We start from the raw sequence: 27,444 nt of genomic DNA on the forward strand, positions 1-27,444 counted from the left end.
AGGGTGCTAAAGGCAAACAGATTAGATATGACACATGGTTGGAGAGTAAGTTCCTGTATTATTTGCTGACGAGCGATATCAACATGTGTCTGTGAGCAACTCCAGTCCTCATTACAAATAGTGAAATTTTTAAAAATTGTTTAAAAATATCATACTCCATAACTTTAATTAACATAACTATAAAATTTGCCAAAGTAGATATTCCTTTTGTGAATATTAATGTGTGAATAAACAGGGAAAAATTTCACTTGCCAACAAAAACTCAATCATGTAATGATGCCATTTGATAATTTACAGAAAAACCATGATTATTAAGATAAATTAACTTTGAAAACAGCAGGTAAATTAATTGAAATAGCAACCTAATACACATCACCAAGAGACAAGGACATCAAATAGTACAACTAAATAAATTTAGAATGTTGAACAATTAGGTCCAGGGTTTGTATCTATTGATTAATAACCCAAACACAATTTCCACTTGATCTTTACACAAGCACTGCCCAAGAAAATATACAACTTGTGTGTCATCAAATCACTTGAAATTTATCAAATTATAAGGAATGATTTGAAGTATTTATTTGCTTGCCAAAGATCATACACCAACTTGATTTGAAAGCTTATCTTACTATAGTTGCAGAACTTATATGTGTATGGTTCTCTCTGTTTTCAGCTTTTTTTGTTGATGAATCATGCATAATTTAATGGATCAAGCTACAAACAAGCTTTTGCCCACTCTTATGAAATTTATGTTAGAAGTAGACTCAGTAGTAACTTAAGTAAATTTAAGTTTTTCATTTTTATCATGAAAATTCATTTTCTTGTAACATTTCCATTGATTTCAATTTCAGATGGTATCCAACTTCATATACTTATTAGTATTATCTGAATTCCTATGCTGTTCACAAAATTTGTTGTGATTTTTAGTCTGAAAACTGGTGTGATGCAGTTCTATGCGTCTATCCTTTGCAAACATCTTCATCTCTGAATAACTACTGTAACCTGCATCTGTTAGAACCTACTTAACTGTATTCATGCCTCCCCTCACAGCATTGCCAAATTGATGATTTGTCGATGCCTCAGGATCGGGTGTCATGTTAACCAATACCTTCTTTTAGCCAAGTTGTGTCATAAATATCTTTTCTATTCCCTTTTTTGTGTCTGTACAAGGCATGGCAACACTACAAACCATCACTGTCATCATGGATGTAAAACTGCACAGGCCAATGGCAGCTCAACAAGAAGCCAGGAGCTGAACCCCAGAAGAGGGAACAAAACACAGTGTCTGAGTCAATCTACAGAGGAGCAGAGAGTCTGAGCACCACATAGAGATGAAGCACAAAGATAAACACAAACTTCATCAGTGCGAACAACTGTTAATAGCGCATAGAAAACATAGCACAGCATGAGGTGAGGGACTGGTGCGTGATAGTTGAAATCAGCAAAAGAACTGCTGGGTCTGACCTATGACAGCTGGTAGATAAAAACCTGAGTCAGTGGCTCTGCTAATACACTTCACATTCTGTTTATTTTGCTTTGATAACCACACCAGCTCATCTGTATCCATTGGATACTAAATCCCTCCCTCCTGAAAAGGCCACATAGGGCCAAAACTGGCCTGACTTCTGCTGCGATTACCATTGCAAAACCGGTGATGGCCAGAGTTTCCTCAGCAGTGGATCAACTACCAAAGGAGGCAATGCCCATCAGTTAGCTCTGCCAGAGGGTTGGAAGTTTGTGAAAGCTGGGATGACAGTTGATCTGCTTGTATCAGCAGGGGTGGGGACTCAACCACTGGCAAGTGGGAGGGGTTGATGCGGTTGAGTCAAATTCCATGAGCTCCACATCAGCAGTCGCAGGAGTGATCCTCACCCACGCCCCAGTCCACAGTCAAAGATAGGACGGCAGAAGGCAGCAGAGTGCATCCGTGCCACCGCAATTGGCAGGATTCCAATGGGCCAAAATTGACAATGACCTCATCATCTGGCCAGCTTATACAGGGTATTACAAAAAGGTATGGCCAAACTTTCAGGAAACATTCCTCACACACAAATAAAGAAAAGATGTTATGTGGACATGTGTCTGGAAACGCTTAATTTCCATGTTAGAGCTCATTTTAGTTTCGTCGTCCACCTACGCTCAATGGAGCACGTTATAATGATTTCATATGGGATACTCTACCTGTGCTGCTAGAACATGTGCCTTTACAAGTACAACACAACATGTGGTTCATGCACGATGGAGCTCCTGCACATTTCAGTTGAAGTGTTCGTACGCTTCTCGACAACAGATTTGGTGACCTATGGACTGGTAGAGGCGGACCGATTCCATGGCCTTCACGCTCTCCTGACCTCAACCCTCTTGACTTTCATTTATGGGGGCATTTGAAAGCTCTTGTCTACGCAGCCTCGGTACCAAATGTAGAGACTCTTCGTGCTCGTACTGTGGACGGCTGTGATACAATACGCCATTCTCCAGGGATGCATCAGCGCATCAGGGATTCCATGCGACGAGGGTGGATGCATGTATCCTCACTAACGGAGGACATTTTGAACATTTCCTGTAACAAAGTGTTTGAAGTCACGCTGGTACATTCTGTTGCTGTGTGTTTCCATTCCATGATTAATGTGATTTGAAGAGAAGTAATAAAATGAGGTCTAACATGGAAAGTAAGCGTTTCCAGACACATGTCCACATAACATATTTTCTTTCCTTGTGTGTGAGGAATGTTTCATGAAAGTTTGGCCGTACCTTTTTGTAACACCCTGTAGATGATGGTGGTGGCGGAGCCCATACAGGTCGTAGACACAATTGATTGGAATGATAAGTCAGTTGCTCCTCAGTGACATCCACCACAAATAAATGCTGACCTACGTGGCCCACCACTACACCCGGCAGCCCTCCCTGCTGCCTGCTGAAAGACTGGGCCCAAATGGCAGTGCCATGTGGAAAATGGGGCATGTGTCTCAGGGTGTAATAAACCTAAAAGACCCCACAGCCGGCACCCATGCAAACACTCCGCTAACTGCACCTGCAAAGAATCAAGCAATGCCTGCTGCAACGTATCTTTCAAAGCTGCAACGTATCTTTCTCATTAATTGAACTCTGGATTGGGACTGGCCAGAAACTCCCAAAGTGCGTATGCATTAGCATGTTGGACAGTGGTCCGGTAACGAATGCAATAACTATAATTTCTGACAAAGAAGGGCCACTTTGCGAGGGGTGGGCAGTCCTATACAGTATCTTAGAGTGAGGGCCAAATGAGGAAACAAGATGTTTGTAATCGGTGATGCATAAGATCTTCACTCCATAAAAGAACATTTTAATTGTATAAATGATAGCCAGTGACCTTATCTACCTGTGAATACTTATGTTGCACTGCAGAAAGCATCTTCTATGGGCTGCTCCTCGCCATCAGGGTTCTGATAGGACAAAACCATGGCAATGCCATGATGGGAGGCATTGGTGGCCAGGGGTAAAGGAAGCCACACAGGCAGCAGAGCAAAAACAGTGCTTGAGGGGCTGAAAAGACTATTAACAGTTCACAGGCCACCTTAACTTCATGCCCTTTTGGTGAAACCACCTAAGAGGATAGCAGATGTGTGTGGCCCGGGAAATGAACTCAGCATAAAAAGAGATCTTAGTTGTGTACCAGACCTCCTTTGGGTTCTTAGGCAGCAGCAGGTTGATTTTGGCTTTTATATGCTCGTCTGTAAGGATGAGGCCTTCTTTGCTAAACAGGTGTCCCAAAAAAATGCACCTTCAGGGAGACAAATCTGCATTTTTACAGCTTGTGAGACAGGTGACTTTCAAAATGTATTGGATAATTGTCTGCAAACTTCTTAAATGCTCCTATCGTGTAGAGCCCATTACCAAGACGTCAACGAAGTAATTTATGCAGCAGCTTTTGTCCTGAATCAATTGCTCCAGATATCATTGATAAAGTCTCAGCACAGATAAGATTCCAAAATGCGAGTGATTAAACTGGTAAAGCCCAAAGGGGGTATTGAGCACAAAGAAAATTTGAGAAGCTGCAACCAATACACAAGTTGTTGCATGAAAAATACTGGCCCCCTGACAGCTTCATCAACTTCTTCAGCTGCAGAGTTGGATATGAATCCGTGATACAGTGCACTTTGGCTATCTGTTTAAAATCACTGCAAAGGCACACAGAGCCATGTAGTTTCTGAATCATCACCAAAGGGGTGGTCCACTGACTCAACATAATAGAAGAAAAAATATCAAGTCATGAAAATGCTGCAACTTGGCATTGACCTTCTCATGTGTGGTGAAAGGGATGGGGCAGGGGTGAAAGAATTTAGGAATCAGAGCAGCTTAAGTCAGATGTGCGCCGGGAATTTTCTGCCCAATCGAAAGTATTCTCAAAGAGCTGGTTGTATGACTGTGGTAAGGAGTACAGATATTGAAAGGGGCTGATTGAGAAAATAAATATATTTTGTCAACTATCTGGAAACCAGAAACAGGAAAGGCATCTTAACATAACATGCAGAGATGGTGGGTTGTCCTTTCAAAGGAAAACACCATCTACTATAAGACACAACTTGGTACAGTGGCCATTGCAATGCAGGTCAGACCAAGAGCCTGTATGTTTCTAAGTTAATTAATTGGACAGTCTCTCCCTTGTCTGTTTGAAACTGAATTGGTCACCCATCCACTATCAGCAACAGCAGTATACACAGTGGCAGTGTGTGTGGGGCATCAGACACACCCTTTGAGTGCAGGGAAGACACTGAGCAGGGCGGCGGGCCAATGGATAGCACTGTAAGCTCTTAACATAAATGGAGTTATGCTGTTTGAGACTTCCCAATGTATTAACTGCTTCATTGGTTCACAGGCATAGCGCCGGATAATGTCGACGAAGTCATATGAGATTTTGACTCAGAAAGGCATGGGAACCAGAATTGGTGGTACTAAGGCATTATCAGCCACAGACAAATGAATCCAAATCAACACAGACAGAGAAAGTCTGTACACTTAAACTGGGCACCAACACACTGCCTGGGCATGTGCTGGGCCGCTGTTTGTGGCCGCGCTTTTCCCGTGTTGCGAATGCGAAGATTATGGCCTGTTTCTGCAGCAAGAGGCACTGGACATCACTGTGCTCTGTGATTCATCTATGATGATGTTACCCCACTGCTTGGCACCTGCTCTTTTCTAGGGAGTCAGCGTATACAGGGTGGGGAAAAACTGTGTCACAAAATTTTAACCCTGGATAGCTGATGCCAGTAGGAACCAAAATTACTGATGTTGTGTAGGTCGACAATGCACAATTTTTAAAGTATGGAAACTTGGCACCACGCACCCCGATTGGCCGTGGGATTGCGCTGTTGCTGGATGCTCTGGATGACGCATGATCACGAATGCTTTGCCTGCCAGAGATCACAATGTATCCAAGTCAGCCCGCATGCTGGGTGGTAGCGCACCATCCTTCCACTCTGGGGTCCTGGGGGCGAATCTGCCGGGGTCCCGACACATCCATTGTTGTTTAGTAGTAAGACGTACGGGGAACAAACCTGTCAACAGCTGTTAGTTCACGTACAGAAAGTATTTTACAAATTGTAACTAAGACATTGTTTACTTAAAGCAGGTGCTCAAACACGCGACGCTCTGACGTGACATAAGCTTGGTAACATTGAACGGTGTTGTGCCCAACTCTTTCAAAGATTCCTGGCATTGCCCTCATGTGATTGGTGGCATGTTGAATGCGATCCATTAATTCCTCTTTGTTTCTAGTTCGCGTCCGGGGGGGTGAACTAGAACCTTGAAGAATCCCCACAGGAAAAGGTCTGGTGGTGTGAGGTCTGGCGATCGCGGGGTCCATGTCCTATGAGCACCTCTGCCAATTACCTGGCCCTCGAAGAGTTCATTTAAATATCCGCTCACAGCACGACTGTTATGTGTGGGCACCCCATAATGCTGCAACCACATGTGTAGCCATATGTGCAGGAGAACACCTTCCAGCAGGCCGAGTAGAGTTTCTTGCAAAAAGTGAAGGTAATTTGGCCCAGTAACTCAAGGAGGTAGACAGGCCGACCCTATCAGATGATCACCCACTATGCCCAAATGTTGAGTGAAAATCGTTCCTGGTGTCCATGGATGTACGTGATGTGAGGATTTCCGCTTGCCGAGTAATTAACGTTTCGAATGTTGGAAAGGCCACCCCGATGGAAGGTGCACTCATCGGTAAACAACACAATGGCGGGGAAGTTGGGATCTCTTGCAGCATGTCGCAGAAACCACCGGCAAAACCCTATCCTGTGCTCTAAATCTACATCTACATCTACATACATACTCCGCAATCCACCATACGGTGCGTGGCGGAGGGCACCTCGCGCCACAACTAGCATCCTCTCTCCCTGTTCCACTCCCAAACAGACCAAGGGAAAAGTGACTGCCTATGTGCCTCTGTACGAGCCCTAATCTCTCTTATCTTATCTTTGTGGTCTTTCCGCGAAATATAAGTTGGCGGCAGTAAAATTGTACTGCAGTCAGTCTCAAATGCTGTTTCTCTAAATTTCCTCAGTAGCGATTCATGAAAAGAACACCTCCTTTCCTCCAGAGGCTCAATCTAGCAGCCTGTCTCTGAATTGCTTCTATGTCCTCCCTCAATCCAACCTGATAGGGATCCCAAACGTTCAAGCAGTACTCAAGAATAGGTAGTATTAGTGTTTTATAAGCGGTCTCCTTTACAGATGAACCACATCTTCCCAAAATTCTACCAATGAACCGAAGACGACTATCCACCTTCCCCCAACTGCCATTATATGCTTGTCCCACTTCATATTGCTCTGCAATGTTACGCCCAAATGTTTAATCGACATGACTGTGTCAAGTGGTACACTACTAATGGAGTATTCAAACATTACAGGATTCTTTTTCCTATTCATCTGCATTAATTTACTTTTATCTATATTTAGAGTTAGCTGCCATTCTTTACACCAATCACAAATCCTGTCCAAGTCATCTTGTATCCTCCTACAGTCACTCAACGACGACACCTTCCTGTACACCACAGCATCATCAGCAAACAGCCGCACATTGCTATTCACCCTATCCAAAAGATCATTTATGTAGATAGAAAACAACAGCGGACCTACCACATTTCCCTAGGGCACTCCAGATGATACCCTCACCTCCGATGAACACTCACCGTAGTCCGCCACAGGATTTAGGTCTTGGACAGGGTGGAAACTAAATGGATGCTGGCCATCAACCCTCAAAACCTCGCAGACTAACTGATGAGTGACCTCCATGTCATGTCCAACCGCTTGAGCACTTGTCCTATGTGGTTCCTCGAAGCGCTCGAGAACAGTTTCTTCAAATGCAGCATCCTGTCGTGTTTGAGGTCTTCCAGCATCACCATGATATCCTGCTAACAAGCCTGTTTCGCCAAATTGCCAGTGAACTGCTGTAAACATTTGTGAGAATGGGTGGTGTCTTACTCGGTGCCGTTCCTCATACAACCACCGAGCGTCATGCGCATTGCTGTCAGCTAGTTCATAAACAAAAACCATGTCTCGTTGTTCTTCAAACGACTACTGTGCCGCGATGCTTACTGTATGACTAAATCACAGGTGATGTGTGTGTGCTCCTAAGCAAAGCTTACATGTGAATGCCTGTAACGTGAGGTGGAGACAAACAATAAGACCTATTCGACATGTGTGTGTATTAAGTTGGGCCAGTGATGGGGTGAGGGATGTTTGTTTGTGTGTACCAGCAACCATAGTGCTGTCCGTCAACTGACAAATGGCAACAGAGCAATCCCACGGCCAATCTGAGTGCGTGGCGCCAAGTTTCCACAGTTTAAAAATGGTGTGCTGTCGACCTACACAACATTAGTAATTTTGGTCCCTACTGGCATCAGCTACACAAGGTTAAAATTTAGTGACACAATGGTTCTCCACTCTGTATATTGTAGAGTCACTGCAGCTACATGTCAGTAAGCACCTAAAGATCTAAAGATGTGAGCAGCTGTCTCGTTGAAATATTGTGCAACTTCCACAACATTATCTGATGCAATACCTGTGAACCAATGAACCATAAATGGGGTCAGTTACAAATGACAGATGAATTGTAATGTGACAGCTATGGTTTGAGTTGCACATGTCCCCATCTGTACTGTTCAGTGTGCATGACTGGACAAGTTTGACATTCAATAGTTGTGGCACTGTTAGTTGGGTAAGCCCATCATCCACAGGAAGGTCATACAACACTGGATTGGAGAAATTGCTTTTGAATTATCATGTGGCCAAAAACTTTATACAAAGCAAAATTGTCATGAGTCTGGTGAAAGACATGTTCAGTATCTTGTCCACTGTTTTCTGCCACAAGTTGAAACTGAGAAACAGCAAGTTCCACCACAGATCGGAGTGTCTTGGGTGTCATGTTCAAAATGCGTTGCTCAAAGTGCCTTCAATTCAGCTACGTTCATAATTGGAGCACTGAAAACAACATCCTTCAGATAATCTCACAGCCAGAAGTCACGCAGGTTAAGATCAGGTTATCGTGGACTGCTAGGCTGTTGGGAAACAAAGTCTGATAATTCTAGCATTTCCAAAACGCCTCTACAGCAGCTGCTTGACTGGCTGTGGAATGTGTGGAGGATGGCCATCTTGCTAAAAATTGTCCTACCCTTACATCCATGCCACTGAAGGATTGAAATGAGATTGGTGTGCAAAAGACTCTCATAGTGTTTGCCAGTATCAGTACAGGTAACAAGACTGCAGGACTCATCTCCTGGAAAAAATATGGCCTTATGACAATGCTGTCAACCCCAACCAGACAGTAAACTTGGCAGAATGAAGTGATGTATGTATGGGTTTTCCATTGCCCATATTCTGCATATTGACATGACTATGGAGATGGAAATGGGCTTTGCCTGTCCACAGAATATTCTATGGCTATTCATTGTCTACTTCCATGCATGCATAAAATTCCAGAATGAACATTTGTCTTGCTGGCAAGCCAGCCAGAAGCAGCTCCTGAACATGGGTGAGTTTGTATGGCTCGCAACATACAATGTTTCATAGGATTTTATGCACTGTGGTCACAGGCATTTCTAACATTTGGGCAGTTCCCCATGCACTGCATGTTTGCACATCAACACGCAACCCCTCCTGTAATACTGTGGCCACATCTTTGGCAGATGTTGGATCAATTACTTTCCTCCCTCTACCACATTACACTGCAGAAGAAACTGTCTTTTCGAATTTTGTAATCATTTTCCCCAGACCCTTAAGAGACACTGGACCAATGCCTTCTTCATATCCTTGACTGTCCAGAACTTCTGCAGGGCTACTGGCACACATCACTGTTCTGCAAAAGAACTTTACCAGCAGTGCACGATCCTTCATGGAGACAGTCATGTTGAACATATCAGATGCAAACTTCCCTCTCTCTCTCTCTCTCTCTCTCTCTCTCTCTCTCTCTCTCTCTCTCTCGTTCCATGACATAACCCCCTGTCTCGATAATATGCTGTTCAAATTTGATATCATTCTGAGTTGTGGTTCTCTTTCTACAGCATTTTGAAACTGGAACTTTAACTATAGATATCCTATATTACATTTTAAAAACTGGTTCCAAGATCTCTGTCTTATCATCATATTATCAACCTTCCAATGTCTCCAAGTCTCGTCCACATATACAAACTTCTTACATGATCCTAATCAAGTATAATCAATGATTACCTTAAGCTGTGCACAAAATTCTACCAAGTGGGTTTCTCTTTCATTCCTGTATGCAGCCCCTATTCCATGGTCTAGTATTTTTCCTTTTCCTCCTATCAAATTCCAGTACCCATCACAAATTTTTGCCTCCCTTAACCGTCTGGATAATTTTTTTTCTCTCCTAATACATGATACATTCTTACAGGCTCTTCACAAATATTAACAATTTATTGCAAATAGTTTGAATTTGACTACCAAATCATTGATTTTTTTATCTTTCAGAAACATTTATGAGAATTTAATATAAATATTTTGCAGCTTTTACATCGGGATTCAACTAAGAAAAAGTCCTAGTACACATTTGAAGTGCAGTAGACCAGCTGAAATGAAGCTAACACTTGTCAGATGGGAGAGAGTTGTTCTTGACTGAAAGATTTTGTTAATGATTTTTTTTAACACATGTCTCTTTATGTTAAAGTGATGGTGTTACATCAAAGAAGAAGTCCCTCTTCAATGTGATACAGGACATTGTGGAATCTCAAGTGACTGATAATGAGATGGCTGGTGCATCGAAAAAGTATCCCCACTGCACACCACCTACAAAGGAAGCATATTACTACAGGTCAGATAATTTTCTGTATAAAAAGGAAAACTCATTGTGGAAATTGTTTAATGCAGAATATGTGTCGGCAAGGACTTATCTTATGGACTTTCTTCTGAGAGGAAAGATGAATTGATTTGAAGGAGTCCACTCAGAAACCTGATTAAAGAGAAGTGGATGGAGACAAAGATGAAGGCTCATTCTTCATCTGGGTTCTGTGTTACTTGCCTGTTCACAACCTCCTCCACTGACCCAAACCAATTTTTCTTTCCTCCTTGATGAAGAAGCATTAGGTTATGGAAAATGGGAGTGCTAAGATATATTTTTGTGTTTTTCTATTGATTGTGCTGATAGTTGTGCTCACCGCAAGTTCAGATATTTTCCAAAATTTTGGAACTGGTAGTTTAAATGGCATAAATTATTTTGATGTAATTGTCATTCAATTGCATGATTAATATCCCATTCCAGTTACAGTATACTCTTATGCATTACACAGTTTATGCCTACATATCAATTTTCATTATAGTATAGTATTTTCATTATAGTGTGATATTTTGTATAAATGTGTGCATGCCTATTCAAAGAGAGGCTCACTAGAGTAATTTTTAAAAAGAATGTAAGTAATGCAAAAACAAAAAGGTTTTGACATGTTAGGATGTAAATAAGTGTGCCAGTTGTTAAGTTCATAGTTTTCTGGGTATGAGACTGACAGAGAATGATTTAAGTCTTCATTAGATATTAGTAGTTTGTGCGATCTGGTGCTTTAAAAAATAATGCTTGTAAGGTTTCTAAAAACAATACTAAATGGAATTACGGTTCACAACATGAAGATTCTGCTGAATTAAATTTTTATTGAACTCATCTCATACAGAATGATAAGTGGAATGGCCAAATAACTAAAACTTAGACCACTAAGGCTACTCCTGGAATCAGTAAAAACTGATTTAATTTGAAAAGTGTGTGCACTTTCCTGTCATGTACTACATCTTGACTGGTATCATCAAATGATCCTACTTTTTTCTTTCAGTACATTTATTTCCTCCACAGAACTAGTTGTGATTCATACAATTTGTAATGTGCTTGACAAGGCAGTTGCACTTTTCTCTTGTCTATATGCACAAGTTAAAAATTTTAATTAATATTAAACAGTGGAAAATCTGGGATGGAATATCAATATGAATTAGGGTAGGTTACTAATGACCACATAGGAGAAGGAAGGAGGATTATGGTTTGACATCTCATTGACATAGAGGTCATTAGAGATTGAGCACAAGCTCAGAATGTTTCAAGGATGGGGAAGGAAATCAGCCACCCCATTTCAAAGGAACCAGCCCAGTATTTGCCTGGATTGATTTAGGGATGGAAAATGTAAACCTGGATTGCCAAATGTGGATTTGAACCATTTTCCTTCTCTGAATGTGAGTCCAGTTTGCTAGCCAGCCTAAAGAATAAGTCACACAAAATGCAAGAGGCAGCAGTAGAAACAGAATAAATTTTGAATAACAGAGATGAAATTTCCACAAATGTTTGATTGCTACACACACACACACACACACACACACACACACACACACACACACACACACACACACGTCTCCCTACATCGTGCCCATTCGACTGAGCACAATGTCGGGAGACAGGTGTGCCCGCACATTCATGGATGTTTTCTTACTAATTTGAAAAAGGAAGTGCATTCCTAAAGCTAGCCAGTCTCTGTACCTGTTGTTTGTGTACATATTAAAGATGCAGTGCTTCTGCCCTTCAGTGTGTCATCGCCTTTATTCCTAAATAATTCTCAACTAAAATTTTCCGTACATTATTATATTACTGCATGTGTTATTTTTGAGGTTGATAAAATGAAGAAAATAAATTATTATTCAGAAATGAACAACCTGATTATGGTAATTAATAATAAGACTCTTTGTGGCTTTGAATAAAGAATAATCAGTTACAGCAAATTTTTACAAAAACTTTATTGACAGCTTTTGTCCCAAAATTTGGAGTTTAGCTGAAAACAGAATGAATTTCATCTCATTTGGGATCACCATTAACACAATAATTAGATACATATAATACTTACCTTCTACACAAGATTTCTAAAAACTTATTTATGTAAGACTGCTGATGAGTCTTGCCCTAGCTCACTTGCAGCATAACCAGTAATTTGGGCCAATTCATTTTGTAGTCTCTCACTTTCTTTGTTTAGTGTTAATAAATAAATATTCAACTGAAAAAGTCTTTGAAGACCTGAAAGTAAGAAATGTTTTTACCATATGATTAATTATTCCAGGAAACAGTTTGAGATGCAGTTTCCAAATCAGTCACACCTGATACCATATTTCTGGATGCCACGATGGGTGACTGTTAACGATCCGTCAGCACGTTTCATCAGTCACTATTCAGCAGACAGTGACAGTGCCCAAGGATAATGGCATTGCTCATCTGATGTAAGAACATTGCTAGAAAAATGCAGGCAAAGCTTGGTTGGATAGCTGGTAAAAAAAGGAAAATCAAGTACTAGCATAACAAATTACATAGATCACATGTAAAAGTCTATTTTCTAGAAACTGGAGGCATTGTTTAAATTGACATTTATATTTAATTTGTTTTCTACAGATTCTCTGAAAATATTGTGCACTGTACAATCTTTATAATGTTTAATGAAGGATCATTATTATACATGTATTGTGGTATTCAGCTATGTGTTTCTGTATAGCTTGTACATCTTTTATAATGTCATCTTTTTTTCATATCACTTGGAATTCTGGAATAACAACCACTTGGCCGGAAGCTTGTCCAACTCGTCTCCAATTCATTTTTCTTATAAATAATTTAAAAACATTTTATTAATTTGCAGTGAATGTCACCAACGTATTTCAAGAGTAGCAGAATTTTACATAGAACAGATGTTGTCTAACACACACCAATTTCCTAAACACAAGTTTTCCTGCAAGAAAACAATCAATGCAGAACTGCAAATAATCAATGCAAGAGAAGCAGTGATTCCTGAAGTTGCTAGAATAGATCTACACATCAGTTCTGGTCAAATTCAAAGAGAAGTTGTTATCAGTCAAACAATTATCCTATGTATTGTTCACAGACCTAAATATTACCCATTCCATATTTACCTACATCAACAGCATTGTTGTTTGAAATGCTGTCAAAGGGTTCTCTAGTAAGATAAACTATTGTTTACTAATGAGGGCACTTTTGCAAACCACAAGGAACACTTAAGTCACCAAATAGGATCATTGTTAACCAGATTGATTTTGTGTTGATTTATGCAAAACCCTAGTTGGACCTCTTGGATGTGAGGATCCTCAGGAGCCCCAAATTGAGATTCATCACTGTTTGATATGGGCACAAGTGAAGGCTAGAATCTCCAGTACCTCTAAAGGAATCCAAACCAACAAACAGAAATATAATGTGGCAGTTCTAAAATCATCTGCAGTTAGAAGGCAATACCAAGAATAGATATCACTGATCCTTAGAAGAGCTGAAGAGTTTGACAACATTGAGAATCAATGGTAAATGATGAAGAATGCAGAGGCGATATTGGCAAATAAAAACACAAGAAACTGAAGCAATGTGCATAAGATCTCTCTGATTTGATAAAAATAACATGGCATGAAGAAGAGCTTTACAATCAAGCTGTACAAGAGCAATGGTGGAAGATCATAAAGAAAGAAGTAGGACAGAGAAATCAGAATGAGATGCGAAAGTTTTATAGGCAGGTAATAGCTGCTCACACACCCTACAGTGGGGAAAAAAAACTAGCTTGATAAAGGATAAAGCTGATAAAACTGTATGTAGCGTGACAGAGATGTGAGACATATGGTTGCCAACGTTTTTATAAACTCCTCAACTCTAAGAGTGATACTAAGAGATCTCTTGCATGTACAAGGATTAAATGACTTGGACAAAAATACTGCCCTGTGAATTTTGGAAGAGATGAGAATTGCTTTGAAGTAACTGACGAGCAATAGGTCACGAGGCACAGAAAATATTCCAGCAGAACTGTTCAAGCAAGGTGGCAGTCAGTCAGAACAAATTCTCCTAAAATTGGTAATTTCAAGCTCCAGCAATGGAGAGCAGGAATTATATGCCATATATACAAGAAAGGAGATCGGCTGCTAAATTTTATATCCCAAGTATTCCCCAACATACTCTTGGACTGTATCCTCCAATTGTTTGGAAAGAAACTAATGCATACCAGTGTGGATTTATGACAAGTAAATCAGATCGGATCTTCAGCCTAAGGCAAATTTTAGAAAAGACAATTGAATTTGTGATTGACACACACCACCTTTTCATAAATTACAAATCAATGTATGATAGCATAGATAGAGAGCAACTGTGCTGTGCCTTGACCGAGCTAGGAAATCCTGAAAAATTGTTAAGGCTTACAAGAATGACCATGAATAAGCTACAGAGTAGTATAAGAATGGGAGGAACACTGTCTGATCCACTAGATATATATGATGGTGTAAAGCAAGGAGATGTGCTGGCATGTTTCCTGTTTAATGTTGGCTTGGAGGAGGTCATGAGGGACACAAAAATGGTGTTTTGTAAATCAGAGCAGATATTCAGATTATGCTGATGACATAGATATAGTCACAAGAACAAGGAAGGGGGTGGAGGAGACATTTATCAAAATTGAACAAATCACACTTGAGCAAGCCATCAGGAATGTGGGACAAAATATCAACTGACAGAAAACAAAATAAACTGCTGTAGGGAATGCATGCAACGAGAATGTGCCACTCTTAGAAACATTGGGCAATTATATTTTTGAGAGAGTTGAGCAGTTAAATATCTGAGATTGACAGTTGTCCCCTCAAATGACCCATCTTATGAAATTAAACAGATTAATAGCAGCTACCAGAGCCTATTTTATATTAAAAAAAATATTTTACTCATGGCTCTTAACTTGTATCACCAAATTAACAATTATAAAACACTTATAAGACCAGTACTTACATATGCCTTGGAAAATTGGTCAATGACATCAAAAATCCACACATTGGAAGAATAGTCTAATCAGCCTGATTAAGATGGGTGGAGAATGTGGCATAAATGAGTGATAAGGAAGTAAATAAAAGAATGTTAGATGGAAACCCAGGGGGTTAAAGATGACCGAGTCGACTGAGAATCTGGTGGATAGATGGAGTTATGAAGGACCTGCAGAAAATGGGCTGCAGAAGATGGAAAGATGGATAGATTGGCAGAGAATTTTTGAAGATGCCAATGTTCACAATGAACTCTTAGAGTTGAAGAAGAAGAGGATTAATTGGTAATGATGTGTTAAAAACACTTGAGATTCTTTTGAATTTTGATACTGATAAACTTCCTGGTGTGCATATATTGTGAAATGCGACTGCTGGAGAAGGGCATGCTTCATCTGTGTATGACACACTCACTGATTAGGGCCTTCAATCCATTATTAAAGCATTAATTTTGGATGCAACAGCATCAATTATAGTAACTATTAGAGATGTTTTGTTTCAGAATATTTTAGAAAGAAACCTCTTGTATTTACCTTGCAGCCATTATGCATAAAACCATTCTCAAAAGTCCAGAATGAAATTTCCACTCTGCAGTGGAATGTGAGCTGATATGAAACTTTCTGGCAGGTTAAAACTGTGTGCTGGATCGAGACTAGAACTCGGGATCTTTGCCTTAGGCAAAACATGGTTTATTACTTGAAATATTTGTGTACCGTGCTGTAGCCAACTTACAGCGTATGAATTTCAGTGTTCTTTCAAAGCTATATTAATGTCAGCTTACCAATTGTGATATAACTTGTGTAGCTTTACCAAATCTGTAAAGATGTTTTCAAAATGAATTTTTCACTCTGCAGTACAGTGTGCACTGATATGAAACTTGAAAAGGTGTTACTAGTACCTGTCTCCTAAATCTATTGCTTTTGCAGTCTTTGATCCTATTCCAATGAAAGTGGTCAATGCACTGGATTATGGGGTGGAACCATCTGATGTAAATATTAAAAAGAGTACAAGAGGGAAATACTGAAATCTCTGAAATTATCAATAATGGAGTAAAACAGTTTGTTTCTAGCTAAACAATAGTAGTTTTTTTTACCATGTTTGACTAAAGTGACAAGTTTCTTGAGACAGTTCCTTCACAAAAAGAGACATCAACCAGTCATGAAGGACTACAAAAAATTGTTTATCAGAAGCAGTATGTGCTTCAGGTTGTACTCAAATATCATCTAAATTTTCAGGGCCTAAAAAGGAGATTCATTGAACAGTACAGATTAGTAAAGAAAAAAAAATATTTTCGCATCATTTTTTCTCCACTGACATTTTACATAGTAGTATTATATATTAAACTGTTAAATTTAATACAATAGATTTAATTATTAAGTTGAAATTAAGTACATCAGTGTAATACTTTTTTAGATAAAACTAAAGTAGATTTTTCCCCTGATAAAAAGGCATAGGGGCATAGCTTTCTTGTCTCTTATGGAGCCCAAATAACACACAACTCATTTTTTAATCCTATGTAACCAAACTAGAGGGTAACACAAAAAAATCAGACTTGAAAATTAAGAGCCAACTTAGGTTCTGTTGGAACCTAGTTTTTTTCCAAAATATTTACTTTTGCCTGAAACATTCTTGTAGTAGTAGTTTTTATTCAGTGTCTAAATGAGTTTTGTTCCATATAAATAGGAATGGAATTTCATTGTGGTAAAAACTACAGCCACAGCTTTATTTTCAGTTTGGGTGGGAGCAGTTTCTTTGAGCTGTCATTAATTTTTTAGCTTAGCTAAACTAACCTACCTAAATTCAACAAAATTTATTTTACACAAAAAGATTTGTCACACTGTCAGATCCTGCAGGTGTGGCAGTGTTTCAGTTGCTGTTAGGTTCTTTTTCTATGGTTTTGATTACTAGTTTGCTATGGACCATTCCTTTTTACGTAACATCCTATTAAAAAAACAAATGCCTTTTTTTCAGGTTACATTTTCTGTCAATACCCTGCAGTTGGCTAAATACAGCATGCAAGTTATTCAGATGCTCTTGTGACAATCATGTCATCTAAATAATTCTCACAGCACAAAGTAGTTGCTGCGATATATTTTTTGGAAAAAAAAAAATCATGCACTAGTACTCAAAAGGAATGGTGCAAGTGTAATTAATAACATGTAAGAGAATACTAGTTTTTGTGGAAACTCACAATCTAGTTACCACGAACATATTTTTCAAGAAGTGTGCCCCCCATCTTTGGACATACTACAGTGGCAGAAGTTTGACTTGCTTCTAGTGTGAAAACATGATCAAAAGCCGGTAATAGATGCAAAGGCCATTCCCTACACTGCCCAATTGCATTACAAACGTGCAGCAATATTCTAAAGAAGGAAGAACGGTGTGGCCCAGCACGGATAAAATGGTGGTGGTTCAAGGAAAGAGAGAAAGATATCATCTCAAATATCCCTTCTCCACCCCATACTGACACTGAAACACTGTGAGGTGTATTAAAAGAAACTATTCAAGCAGTCACCTGTGAACAAATACATATATCAAAGCTGGAAGACCTCAAATAAATCATCAGACATGGTTTTTTTCAGGGGATCTTAAGAACAAAGTGAGAGCAGAAAAAAAGTACTGTCACTAGTTCCTTGCTTCAAAAACAAAACTGAAATATCTACTGTGATGCAAATAAGGCAGTTGCAGCAGCAAAATCAGCTCATTACAGCAAGATTTATGAAAGGTCTGGCACACCACCTGGTAAGCAATATACCTGTTGCCTTTTAAAGGAGTGGCATCAGCATACTACAGACATACAGAATTTCTGTGGCATCAGTGATGAAGAAGGTAAACTTACTGTTGACTGAAAGATGGCAGCAAAGCACCAGCATTGCCTTTTCGAGGCAGTCTTCAATGAAGAGTTCTCACACTCCCCAGTACAATAGTTGGCACCCATTCAAGAATTCATCCTGTCAGTCACTAAGCCTAAAGTTTTAGAGCCATAGGAAAGGCGACTGGCCTACCAGCAGAACTGTTGATTGCAAGGTTCTGGGAGGCAGCTAAATGTCTGACAGTTTCCTCAACAAGATCATTGAAGAGAAGAATATACATGCCTGGGGGCACTTAGCAGTATGATCCCAATTTGGAAACAGGAGGCGAGTCTGCTTAAATGTTCCAGCTACTGACCTGTATGCCTCCTATCATCTACAATGAAGATCTTAAAGCACAGCAGAATATGCAAGGTTGTCAGTATTACCACCAGTCCTTGAAATGTTGCTTTGTAAAAGGTTGTGAGATCACCAATGCTATTTATGGAACTCACTCACTTATTGAGAAACACTGTGAGAAGTCTACGAAAAGTCAGTTCATTTTCCTGACTGATTACCAAGGTGTCCTGCATGGTTTGCCCTCTGAGAGGATGAAGTACCTGATGAACTGACTGGATGGGTCCAGGTGCTCTACCATAATCCTGTAAATCAAGTTCATTCTACTGTTGGAGCACCAGCTTACTTTCCTGTTTCTGTGGGTGTCCATCAAGGACCAGCTCTTTCTCCCCTTCTGTCCATCATAACAATGGACACGATAACTAGAGATCTTCAGAAATTAGCACCTTGGACCCTACTGTATGCTGATGATGTTATACTGGCTACTAAAGACAAGAAAATCCTTCAACAAAAGTTTAAGCATGGAAAAACTGCTTTGAACAATCTGGTCTGTGGCTCATTATAAAGAAACTTAAATACCTGCCAACAGAGGCAAATAAAATGGGCACAATCAGGATCTATGATATAGATCTGCCAAAGAGAAACAGCTTCAAGTATCTTGGCTCAAAAATCGCTGCCAATGGCTCACTTATTTCTGAAATCACAATCTTTGTTATCAACGCTTCGGCTTCAATGGCAGACAATGACTGATGTGCTTTATGATGAGAAGATCCTGGACTGACTCAAGTCAAAACACACTGCTCTGCAGTCCACCCATTTGCCTTGTACAGTGCAGAATTTTGGTCTTCAACAAGAAAAGCAGGGCAACAACATGCTGTAATGGGCACCAAAATGCATCAGTGGACAGCTGGTCTGACACTTGATGATTATGTGACTAATGACAAAATACACAAACAGTATGGAGTGTCCGATATGTTGCAAAGATGAGGAAAAGTTGTCTACAGTGGTATGGACATATGCTTCAAACAGACCAAGATACAATTGCAAATTGTTAATTTTTTTTTTTTTTTGAAAGTTGATCGCAAGCGACCTTTTGGGAGGCCAAGACTGAGGCAGTGTCAGCTAGCTACCTCTCATGTTGACCTCAAGATAGTGGGCATTGAGTCAGACCAGGCACAAGATTGTGTCAAGTGCAGACAGAGAATCAAAAGAGTGGAACCTGTGGGAAAACAGTGAGGAGGAGGAGGAGGAGGAAGAGGAGGAGGAGGAGGAGGAGGAGGATGAGGATGAGGATGAAGAATAAGAAATTTTTTGATTCAGTGTTTAGTGGTAACTGGTACTTCTGTCTTAGATAAATGATTCACATTGACTAATTTTGATATCCAAGGAGCAGGCTAACACTCCACTAGGGACTGTGAATTGATTATAGACCTGAAATCTCCAAAAAGTTACAATGCACAGCTTCCTGTTTTGAGTCATACTTTACATATGATCCAGTTGCTCACATTTATAGGTTCAATAACTCTAAGATTTTGAATTTAGTCTAATTCACTCCTTTGATTACTGCTTTAACTGAAACTACTACTGGCAGTACACTGCAAAATTACATATTTTGTTGTTTTAGAATAATATGGGCTATAAAATTCCTGGCTCCATTCAATGGTTCCTCAAATCCTTCCCAAACCTCTTTTAATCTGCAGAAAGTAATGTCTTGTCGCACTAAAATAATTTGAATTTTGATCAGCAAACCAAAAACTTATGAAACTGTCAAATCCAAAAAATATTTGCCACTTCCCTTTTAGCCACAACTTAATTAGGAATGTTGTGTCCCACTTGCTTGCAATTGGCTTCTGTTCCAAATTTATGCTTGGTTCGTATTCTTTGTTTACTGTATGAAATTAACCTGTAGCCAGCTCATGACAACAATGGTGAACCCATTCTGTAATATGTTTCGACATTAATTAACACTGTCACTGCACAGATATCTAATTGAAATGATGCTGGGTGCTTATTCATGTGAAAAGTTGCTGACATTTTACAATATGTACTGGATGCAGGGTGACACTAGCTTCTAATGTGTTCTTTGTTCCATTACAACATGTTCATCACTTAAGTATAACTGTACTTTCCTTTGCGAGCTAACATTCCAAAGATGTTTGGGCTCACATGCGGTTCCTCTTCATCAAAATGTCTTGGCTTAAACTTCTCTAGGGGTTGAACCATACATGTCGCATTACATGCCCTAAATTAGACACTTGTGACCTTTTGGTTAAATTGTCTGGGTGATGGCAAGTTTGTGAAATTGTATGAAACAAAGTTAATGTAACATCTAATCAGTAATAATAATATCGGGAACTAAATTAATGACCCGTAAATGATGTAGGCCACACAATTGCGATATGGTTAGAGTAATGTTTATTCAGAAAGCAAACTTATAGCGAAAGCGGTCGTATTTAGAGTTGCTGTTATACTTGAGTGCATATCCATTTGATACAGTTCGATCATTCACAGTCTCATCACGAATTAGAAGTCCAATACTCCACCTTGTTAACTACGTGAAAAGTTAGAGTTCACACCAGGTGCATGGCTGCTCATCGCTCAGAGACTAAGTCCTGCAATACCACACAACATGAAATTTTCTAAGTCATTTCACTTCCTAGCTGCCTGAAGACCTACTGTCCACTTTCGTGTCTCAATCTGAACTATCCACTCTGCCCATCCCCAGCCGCATTTTCTGTGCACCGAATATCCTCGCTCAACCGACTAGGGGCGTTCCCTTTCCTGAAGCTGTCCATTTGATTGGCTACCACTTATTTTACATTTTAACATATTTAAATAATCAAAGCTTGACCACTTTCACATTCTAAATAAAATAACAATAATATCCATTCATAATAAACGTTAAATTCTTTTACAGAAAACCAATTTCCTTCTTAACTTGGAATGTCATGGCCAGTAGCCATGCACCAGTGTGCTTTCTGATAAATAAACTATTATGCACTAAACCTTACAACAAATGTTCTGTTACCTAATGATTCAATAAGGTGTCATGCTATCATCGTTCAATGTGTTTTGTGTGGAGTAAATGATGATCTGATGCTTAACTGAAAATACTGATAATTTCAATAAGGTGTCATGCTGTCATCGTTCAATGTGTTTTGTGTGGAGTAAATGATGATATGATGCTCAACTGAAACTACTGATAATTTAAATTTACTATATCTTTTAAACAAATGAAGTTACAGAGTTGCTACTCGCCATATAGTGGAGATTCTGAGCTGTGATAGGCACAATAAAAAGATTCACACAGTCATAACTTTTGGCCATTTAGGCCTTTGTCAGCAGTACACACACACACACACACACACACACACACACACACACACACACACACACAGTTTCAGCTCTCTGAGACTGCAGATGGGTGTGCAAGTTGCGCTTGCGTGAGCGTGTGTGTGCATATGTGTGTGTGTGTGTGTGTGTGTGTGTGTGTGTGTGTGTGTGTGTGTGTGTGTGTGTGTGTACTGCTGACAAAGGCCTTAATGGCCGAAAGCTGTAATTGTGTGAATCTTTTTATTGTGCCTATCGCGGCTCAGCATCTCTGCAATATGGTGGGTAGCAACTTGCCTTCTGTCGTATTGTTACATTCCATCCTGGATTTTCCATTGTTTGAAGTTACAGAGTTGATATTTACAGCATTTGTCATTTTAATGATGTGCTTCTATATGAAATGTCTATCGTTAAGATCGACTAAAACGTTCAGATTTTAGCATTCAGGTCTTTGTTACAAAAATTGTGAATTTCTCTTTAAGAGTAAATCAATATTCAAGTTTTATTAGGATCACCATGAAAATTTATGAAGGATGATAGATTAAAATTACTGTGGCTTCATTCCCTGCATTACTACAGAATTAAATAGTTTCCATAAATGTTTCCCGATCTTAGGTCTGCCATATTTAACACTGCTACGTCTCCTTGGCCACAAATGGCTTCTACTGGGTTTCCCTATGCTGTAGGTTCTCATCTGTCTCACTTGCACACTACAGTTCTTAGGCCTCAATAGAGCGAAATGGTCCTTAACTCACACCTTTCTGTACAATCACAGAGTGGTCCTATATGATGCAATACTGCCAGACTGTTGCTCAATGGACAAGAAGGCAATGGCTATGCAGAGCAGTTTATTGACTGTTTATGAGGCACTCTACTTGGATACAGAGTTCCTGCCCAATTCTGCAGTGACCACGCCACATGGGTGAGGTGTCATTGATGTGAGTCTGAGCCATTTCAGATACTAGGTCACTGTGAGGCACGGTGTGCTCTGTGCAGTAGCACTGTTTCTGGTTTATATTCTATTTGAAAGTTAGCTTATTGCATAAGCCTGAGTGATTGGGGATTGTGTAGTAGCTGATAAAGTAAAGCAACCTGTGACAAACTGCCAGTTGGCTTCTGTCTGGAGTTCTTTAGCCGACGTACGTCTGATGATTTTTCTCACGTTTCACCAGCACGAGTGCCTAACATTGTCAAAGTTTCACCCTCCATTGCTGATGGTGTACTGGAGCCGAGCCCACAGCTGCAGACTGTATGTACCTGGAGTGCCAATGTCCAAGGGCTTCTCCATGGCCATTTCCGGTGTGGTTCTCTTGCTGCCTGCAATGGTTGTTTGCTGCAGCAGGGGAAGACAGTATCTGTTTACCTTGATCCTTTCTTCTTTCTTATTGAAGCTGTTCTTCTGTTTATGTATTTCTATAGCTTCTCTGAAGAAGTGGACGTGATAGGTCTCTACAGCCACAACTTCCGTGTCGGCGAATTTTGCTATGTGGTCAGTCTCACACAACGTGTGCTCTCCAGGGCTGATTTCTCCACCTGCCCTAACATGCAATGTTGCTTATGTTCTGTGATCCTGGTGTTGATTGATCATCCAGTCATTCCAGCACGAACTTTTCCGCATGTGCATAGTACGCGGCATAGTCCTGACACTGCAAGTGAGTCCCTTTTCTCCTTTACCAATCTGAGACACTCTTTGATTTTCTTTGTTGGTTTATAAATAGTCTTTCTGCCGTATTTGTGCAACATATGGCTGATTCTGTCTGTCACTCTGGGAATGTATGGCAGAAAGGCTGTACCCAACATTTCTTTTCCTGATTTGTCACTTCACTGAGTATGTGACCATGTTATTCTTCTAATATAACTTGTGGAGTACCCATTGCTCCTCAGAACACTTTCCAGGTGTTGTATTTCGCATCCGAGATGGTGCAGCATGCCTCTTTTCTGGCTCAGGTGGTGATTTGATAGTTTGTGCAGGTATCAATGCAAGCTGTGTAACACGTGGCACTTTTGTAAACAAAGAAACAACATCCAAGCTGACCAGGACATCATTTGGTCCAAGTTTTAGTTTCTTCAGCTTCTCAATGAAATATTGTGAGTCCTTTATGTAAGTGTCAGTCTTCCTGACATGCGGCTGGAGAGGGCCCAAGTGTTTAGCCAGTTTATATATTGGTGAGCCAGGAGTGCTAACAATCAGTCTCAGTGGATCTCAGATAATCCATACAGTCAAAGTGGTAGGGCTTCTGTGTTGTGCAGGTTCCTCTGTATGTCCACTGGCAGGTAAGATGCCTTGGTTAAGCGATTCGTATTCTATGTGATATGCTGCATCGGATCTGCGCTTAGTTTTCAGTACCTCATCGGATCTAATAGGTCCCAGATCTTCTGCTCATAATCTTTGGTTTTCATTATGATGGTCACATTTCCCTTATCAGCAGGCAGTACCAATATACTCTTGTTGGCATTAAGGTTCTTAATAGCTTGTACATCATCTTTCTATAGGTTGCAATCTGGTGGTTTTGCTTGGCACAGTATCCTGGCTGTTTCAGTGTGTATCTTCTCTGTTCTTTCCCAAGGAAGGGTCTGAATGGCCACTTCGGTATTAGCAATGATGTCCTCCATAGGTATAGTTCTTGGGATGATAGCGAAATTCCCTCCTTTTTGAAGGATGGACACTTCCTCTTTGGTCAATTGTTGTTCAATGAGGCTGACCACTGTGCATGACTTGTTGGGAATCGCCTTGTCTGTCTGCTTCTGGCGTCTTGCAAACTTTTCTTATGTCGCTCAGTACAGCTTCAGCAAGAAACAAGAAAGCCTCAAGGTAAATGTATCCTACCTTTTCATTCTGCAGCAAATGACCATCACAGATAGCAAGAGAACCGCACCGGAAATGACCAGAGAGAAGCCCTTGGACATTGCTGCACCAGGTACATACAGTCTGGGGCTGCGATCTGGGCTCCAGTCCACCACTAGCAATGGAGGGTGAAACTTTGCTTTAAAAATGTCAGAAAAATCATCAAACGAATGTTGGACAAAGAATTTGAGACAGAAGCCAACAGGCAGTTTGCCAACAAGTGGCCACGAAAGCCTTAATAATTTTGTAAAGCACCCTGTAATTTGGAAGACTTGCAATCTGGTGCATGCTGCACAATTTTATAATGAAGCAGAGGGCTTGTATGTAATGTCCGATGTTGCTCACATGATCCTCGCAGATATCTACATCTACATGAGGTGCATGGCATAGGGTAAGCCCCATTATACCAGTTATTAGGGTTTCTTCCTGTTCCATTCACATGTGGTGTGCAAAAAAGATGATTGTTTGAATGCCTCTGTGCATGCAGTAATTATTCTAATCTTATCCTCATGATCCCTGTGGGAGAGATACATAGGGGGTTGTAGTATATCACTAGAGTAATCATTCGAAACTGGTTCTTGAAACTTTGCTAATAGACTTTCTCAGAATAGTTTATGTCTGTCTTCAGGAGTCTGGCAGTTCAGTTCCTTCCATATCTCTGAGACACTCTCCCATAGATGAAACAAACCTGTGACCATTTGTGCTGCCCTTGTCTGTATATGTCCAATATCCTGTGTATGAGTCCTATCTGGTACGGGTCCCACACACTTGAGCAGTATTCTAGGATGGGTTGCGTGAGTGATTTGTAAGCAATCTCTTTTGTAGAGTGACTGCTCTTCCCCAGTCCTCTACCAGTAAACTGAAGTCTAGCACCTGCTTTACCCATGACTGAACCTATGTGATCATTCCATTACATGCCTGCTGATAAGGGAAATGTGACCCTACAAAGTTTTACAGCCAGGTATTTGTATGAGTTGGCTGATTCCAACAGTGGCTCATGGATATTATAGCCATGGGATACTACTTTTTTGTTTTGTGAAGTGCAAAATTTTACATTTCTGAAGATTTAGGCCAAGTTGCCAATCTCTGCACCATGTTGAACTCTTGTCAAGATCTAACTCAATATTTATGCAACGTCTTTCTTCATTCTAGATAACTGCATCATCTGCAAAAAGCCTAATTTTACTATTAATATTGTCTGCAAAGTCATTAATGTTTAACATGACCAGCAAGGATCCCAACACACTTCCCTGGGGCACACTCAAAGTTACTTTATATCTTACAATGACACTCCATCCAAGATAACATGCGTGTCCTCCATACCAAAGATTCCTCAATAGAGACACAAATTTCTCTTGGTATCCCATACAATCGTACTTTTGTCAATAAGCGTAGTTGCGGTACTATGCCAAATGCTTTTTGGAAATCAAGAAACACAGCATCTGCTTAGTTGCCTTGATCCAAAGCATTCAGTACATTATGTTAGAAAAGTGTAAGTTGGGTTTCACATGATCAATGATTTCGAAATCCTTGCTGGCTGGCATTGAAGTGGTCATTCTTTTCAAGATACCTCATTATGTTTGAATTCAGAATATGCTCTAAGATTGTATAACAAATTGATGTCAAGGATATTGGACAGTAGTTTTGTGAATCACTTCTACTGCCTTTCTTGTAGAGGGGTGTGACCTGTGCCTTTTTCCAAGAACTGACTGGGCACTGTTTTTCATTTGAGGGATCCACAATAAATTATAGCTAGAAGAGGGGCTAACTCAGTTGCAAATTCAGTACAGAATCTGATGGATTCCATAGGGGCCTGGAGCTTTGTTCAATTTTAATGATTTCAGCTGTTTATAATCACCACTGACACTAATACCTATTTCACTCATCTTTTCAGTGGTACGAGGATTAAATTGGGGCAATTCGCTGGGGTTTTCCTTTGTAAAGGAACATTTGAAAATGGAGTTAAGCATTTCAGCTTTTGCTTTGCTACCCTCAGGAACTGAAACTGTCTCATTTGCTAAGGACTGGAGTACATCAACATACACAAGGGTTATTCAGAAAGTAAGTTCTAAGTATCGGTGAAAATCCAATGAAGCTTTGCACAGATGTGTTTGCCAGTATCTAGGGTATGCTCGTCGATCGCATCACATTGCTCTTTTCCATTGTGGGAGCACAGTGAGCACATAAAGATACCTAGAAAATAGTGTATCCCGCCAAGTGTGGGTCCACGCTGGGGGATTTTGCCCGATTTCATGTAGCCCACATAATGTAACTGTCATGCAATGCAATTCCTTCTTCATGACAATTCTCCTCATCACACTTCAAGGGCAATGAAGATCATCCTATAGCAATTTCAATGTGAAGTCTTTGATCACCCACCATACAGCCCGAACATGGCTCCCTCTAAATTACATCTGTGCACAAATGGACGCCTGGCCATGAAGACATTTTGGCACAGACAACGAACTGCATACCAGTGTAGAGAACTGGCAGCTACCTTCTATGATGAGTGTATGCAAAATTGGTATAATGCTGTGACACGTCTAAATCGGACTGGTGACTATGCAGAGAAGTAGCTGGAAGGTGTAGCTAACTGGTGCAAAAATCACATTTCTGATATTCACGCTGGTTTCCATAATGATTGATCTCATTTTCAAGCAGTTGATGAAAACTTAATGTTACTGTCACCATATTGCATAAGCTGATGATAGTGTGCTGCTAGTTACACATTTTCACAAATGACAATGCCCCTGGATCTTCTAATGTAGCAAATGAAACATTTGGACCAAACCATGACAGCAAAAAACTTTGTGATGGAGCACATCCATTA

General features: G+C 40.1%; 1 protein-coding gene across 3 annotated transcripts in view; it reads left to right on the forward strand.

Annotated features, from left to right (window-relative positions):
• The window catches only part of LOC124615558 (asparagine synthetase [glutamine-hydrolyzing]), a 231,326-nt gene that overhangs the window by 199,917 nt on the left and 3,965 nt on the right, over positions 1 to 27,444 (forward strand). For 2 of the 3 annotated variants that reach the window (XM_047143533.1, XM_047143534.1), the window contains exons 10-11: positions 10,165 to 10,308; positions 12,578 to 12,734. In XM_047143533.1, the coding sequence (XP_046999489.1) occupies positions 10,165 to 10,308; positions 12,578 to 12,716 (283 nt within the window). In that variant the 3' untranslated portion in view covers positions 12,717 to 12,734. Of the gene's footprint in view, positions 1 to 10,164; positions 10,309 to 12,577; positions 12,783 to 27,444 lie in introns of all 3 variants that reach the window. The other variant, XR_006979801.1, reaches the window with a different exon arrangement.

The sequence above is a fragment of the Schistocerca americana genome, chromosome 5, assembly GCF_021461395.2.
Source record: "Schistocerca americana isolate TAMUIC-IGC-003095 chromosome 5, iqSchAmer2.1, whole genome shotgun sequence".
Lineage (NCBI taxonomy): Eukaryota > Metazoa > Arthropoda > Insecta > Orthoptera > Acrididae > Schistocerca > Schistocerca americana.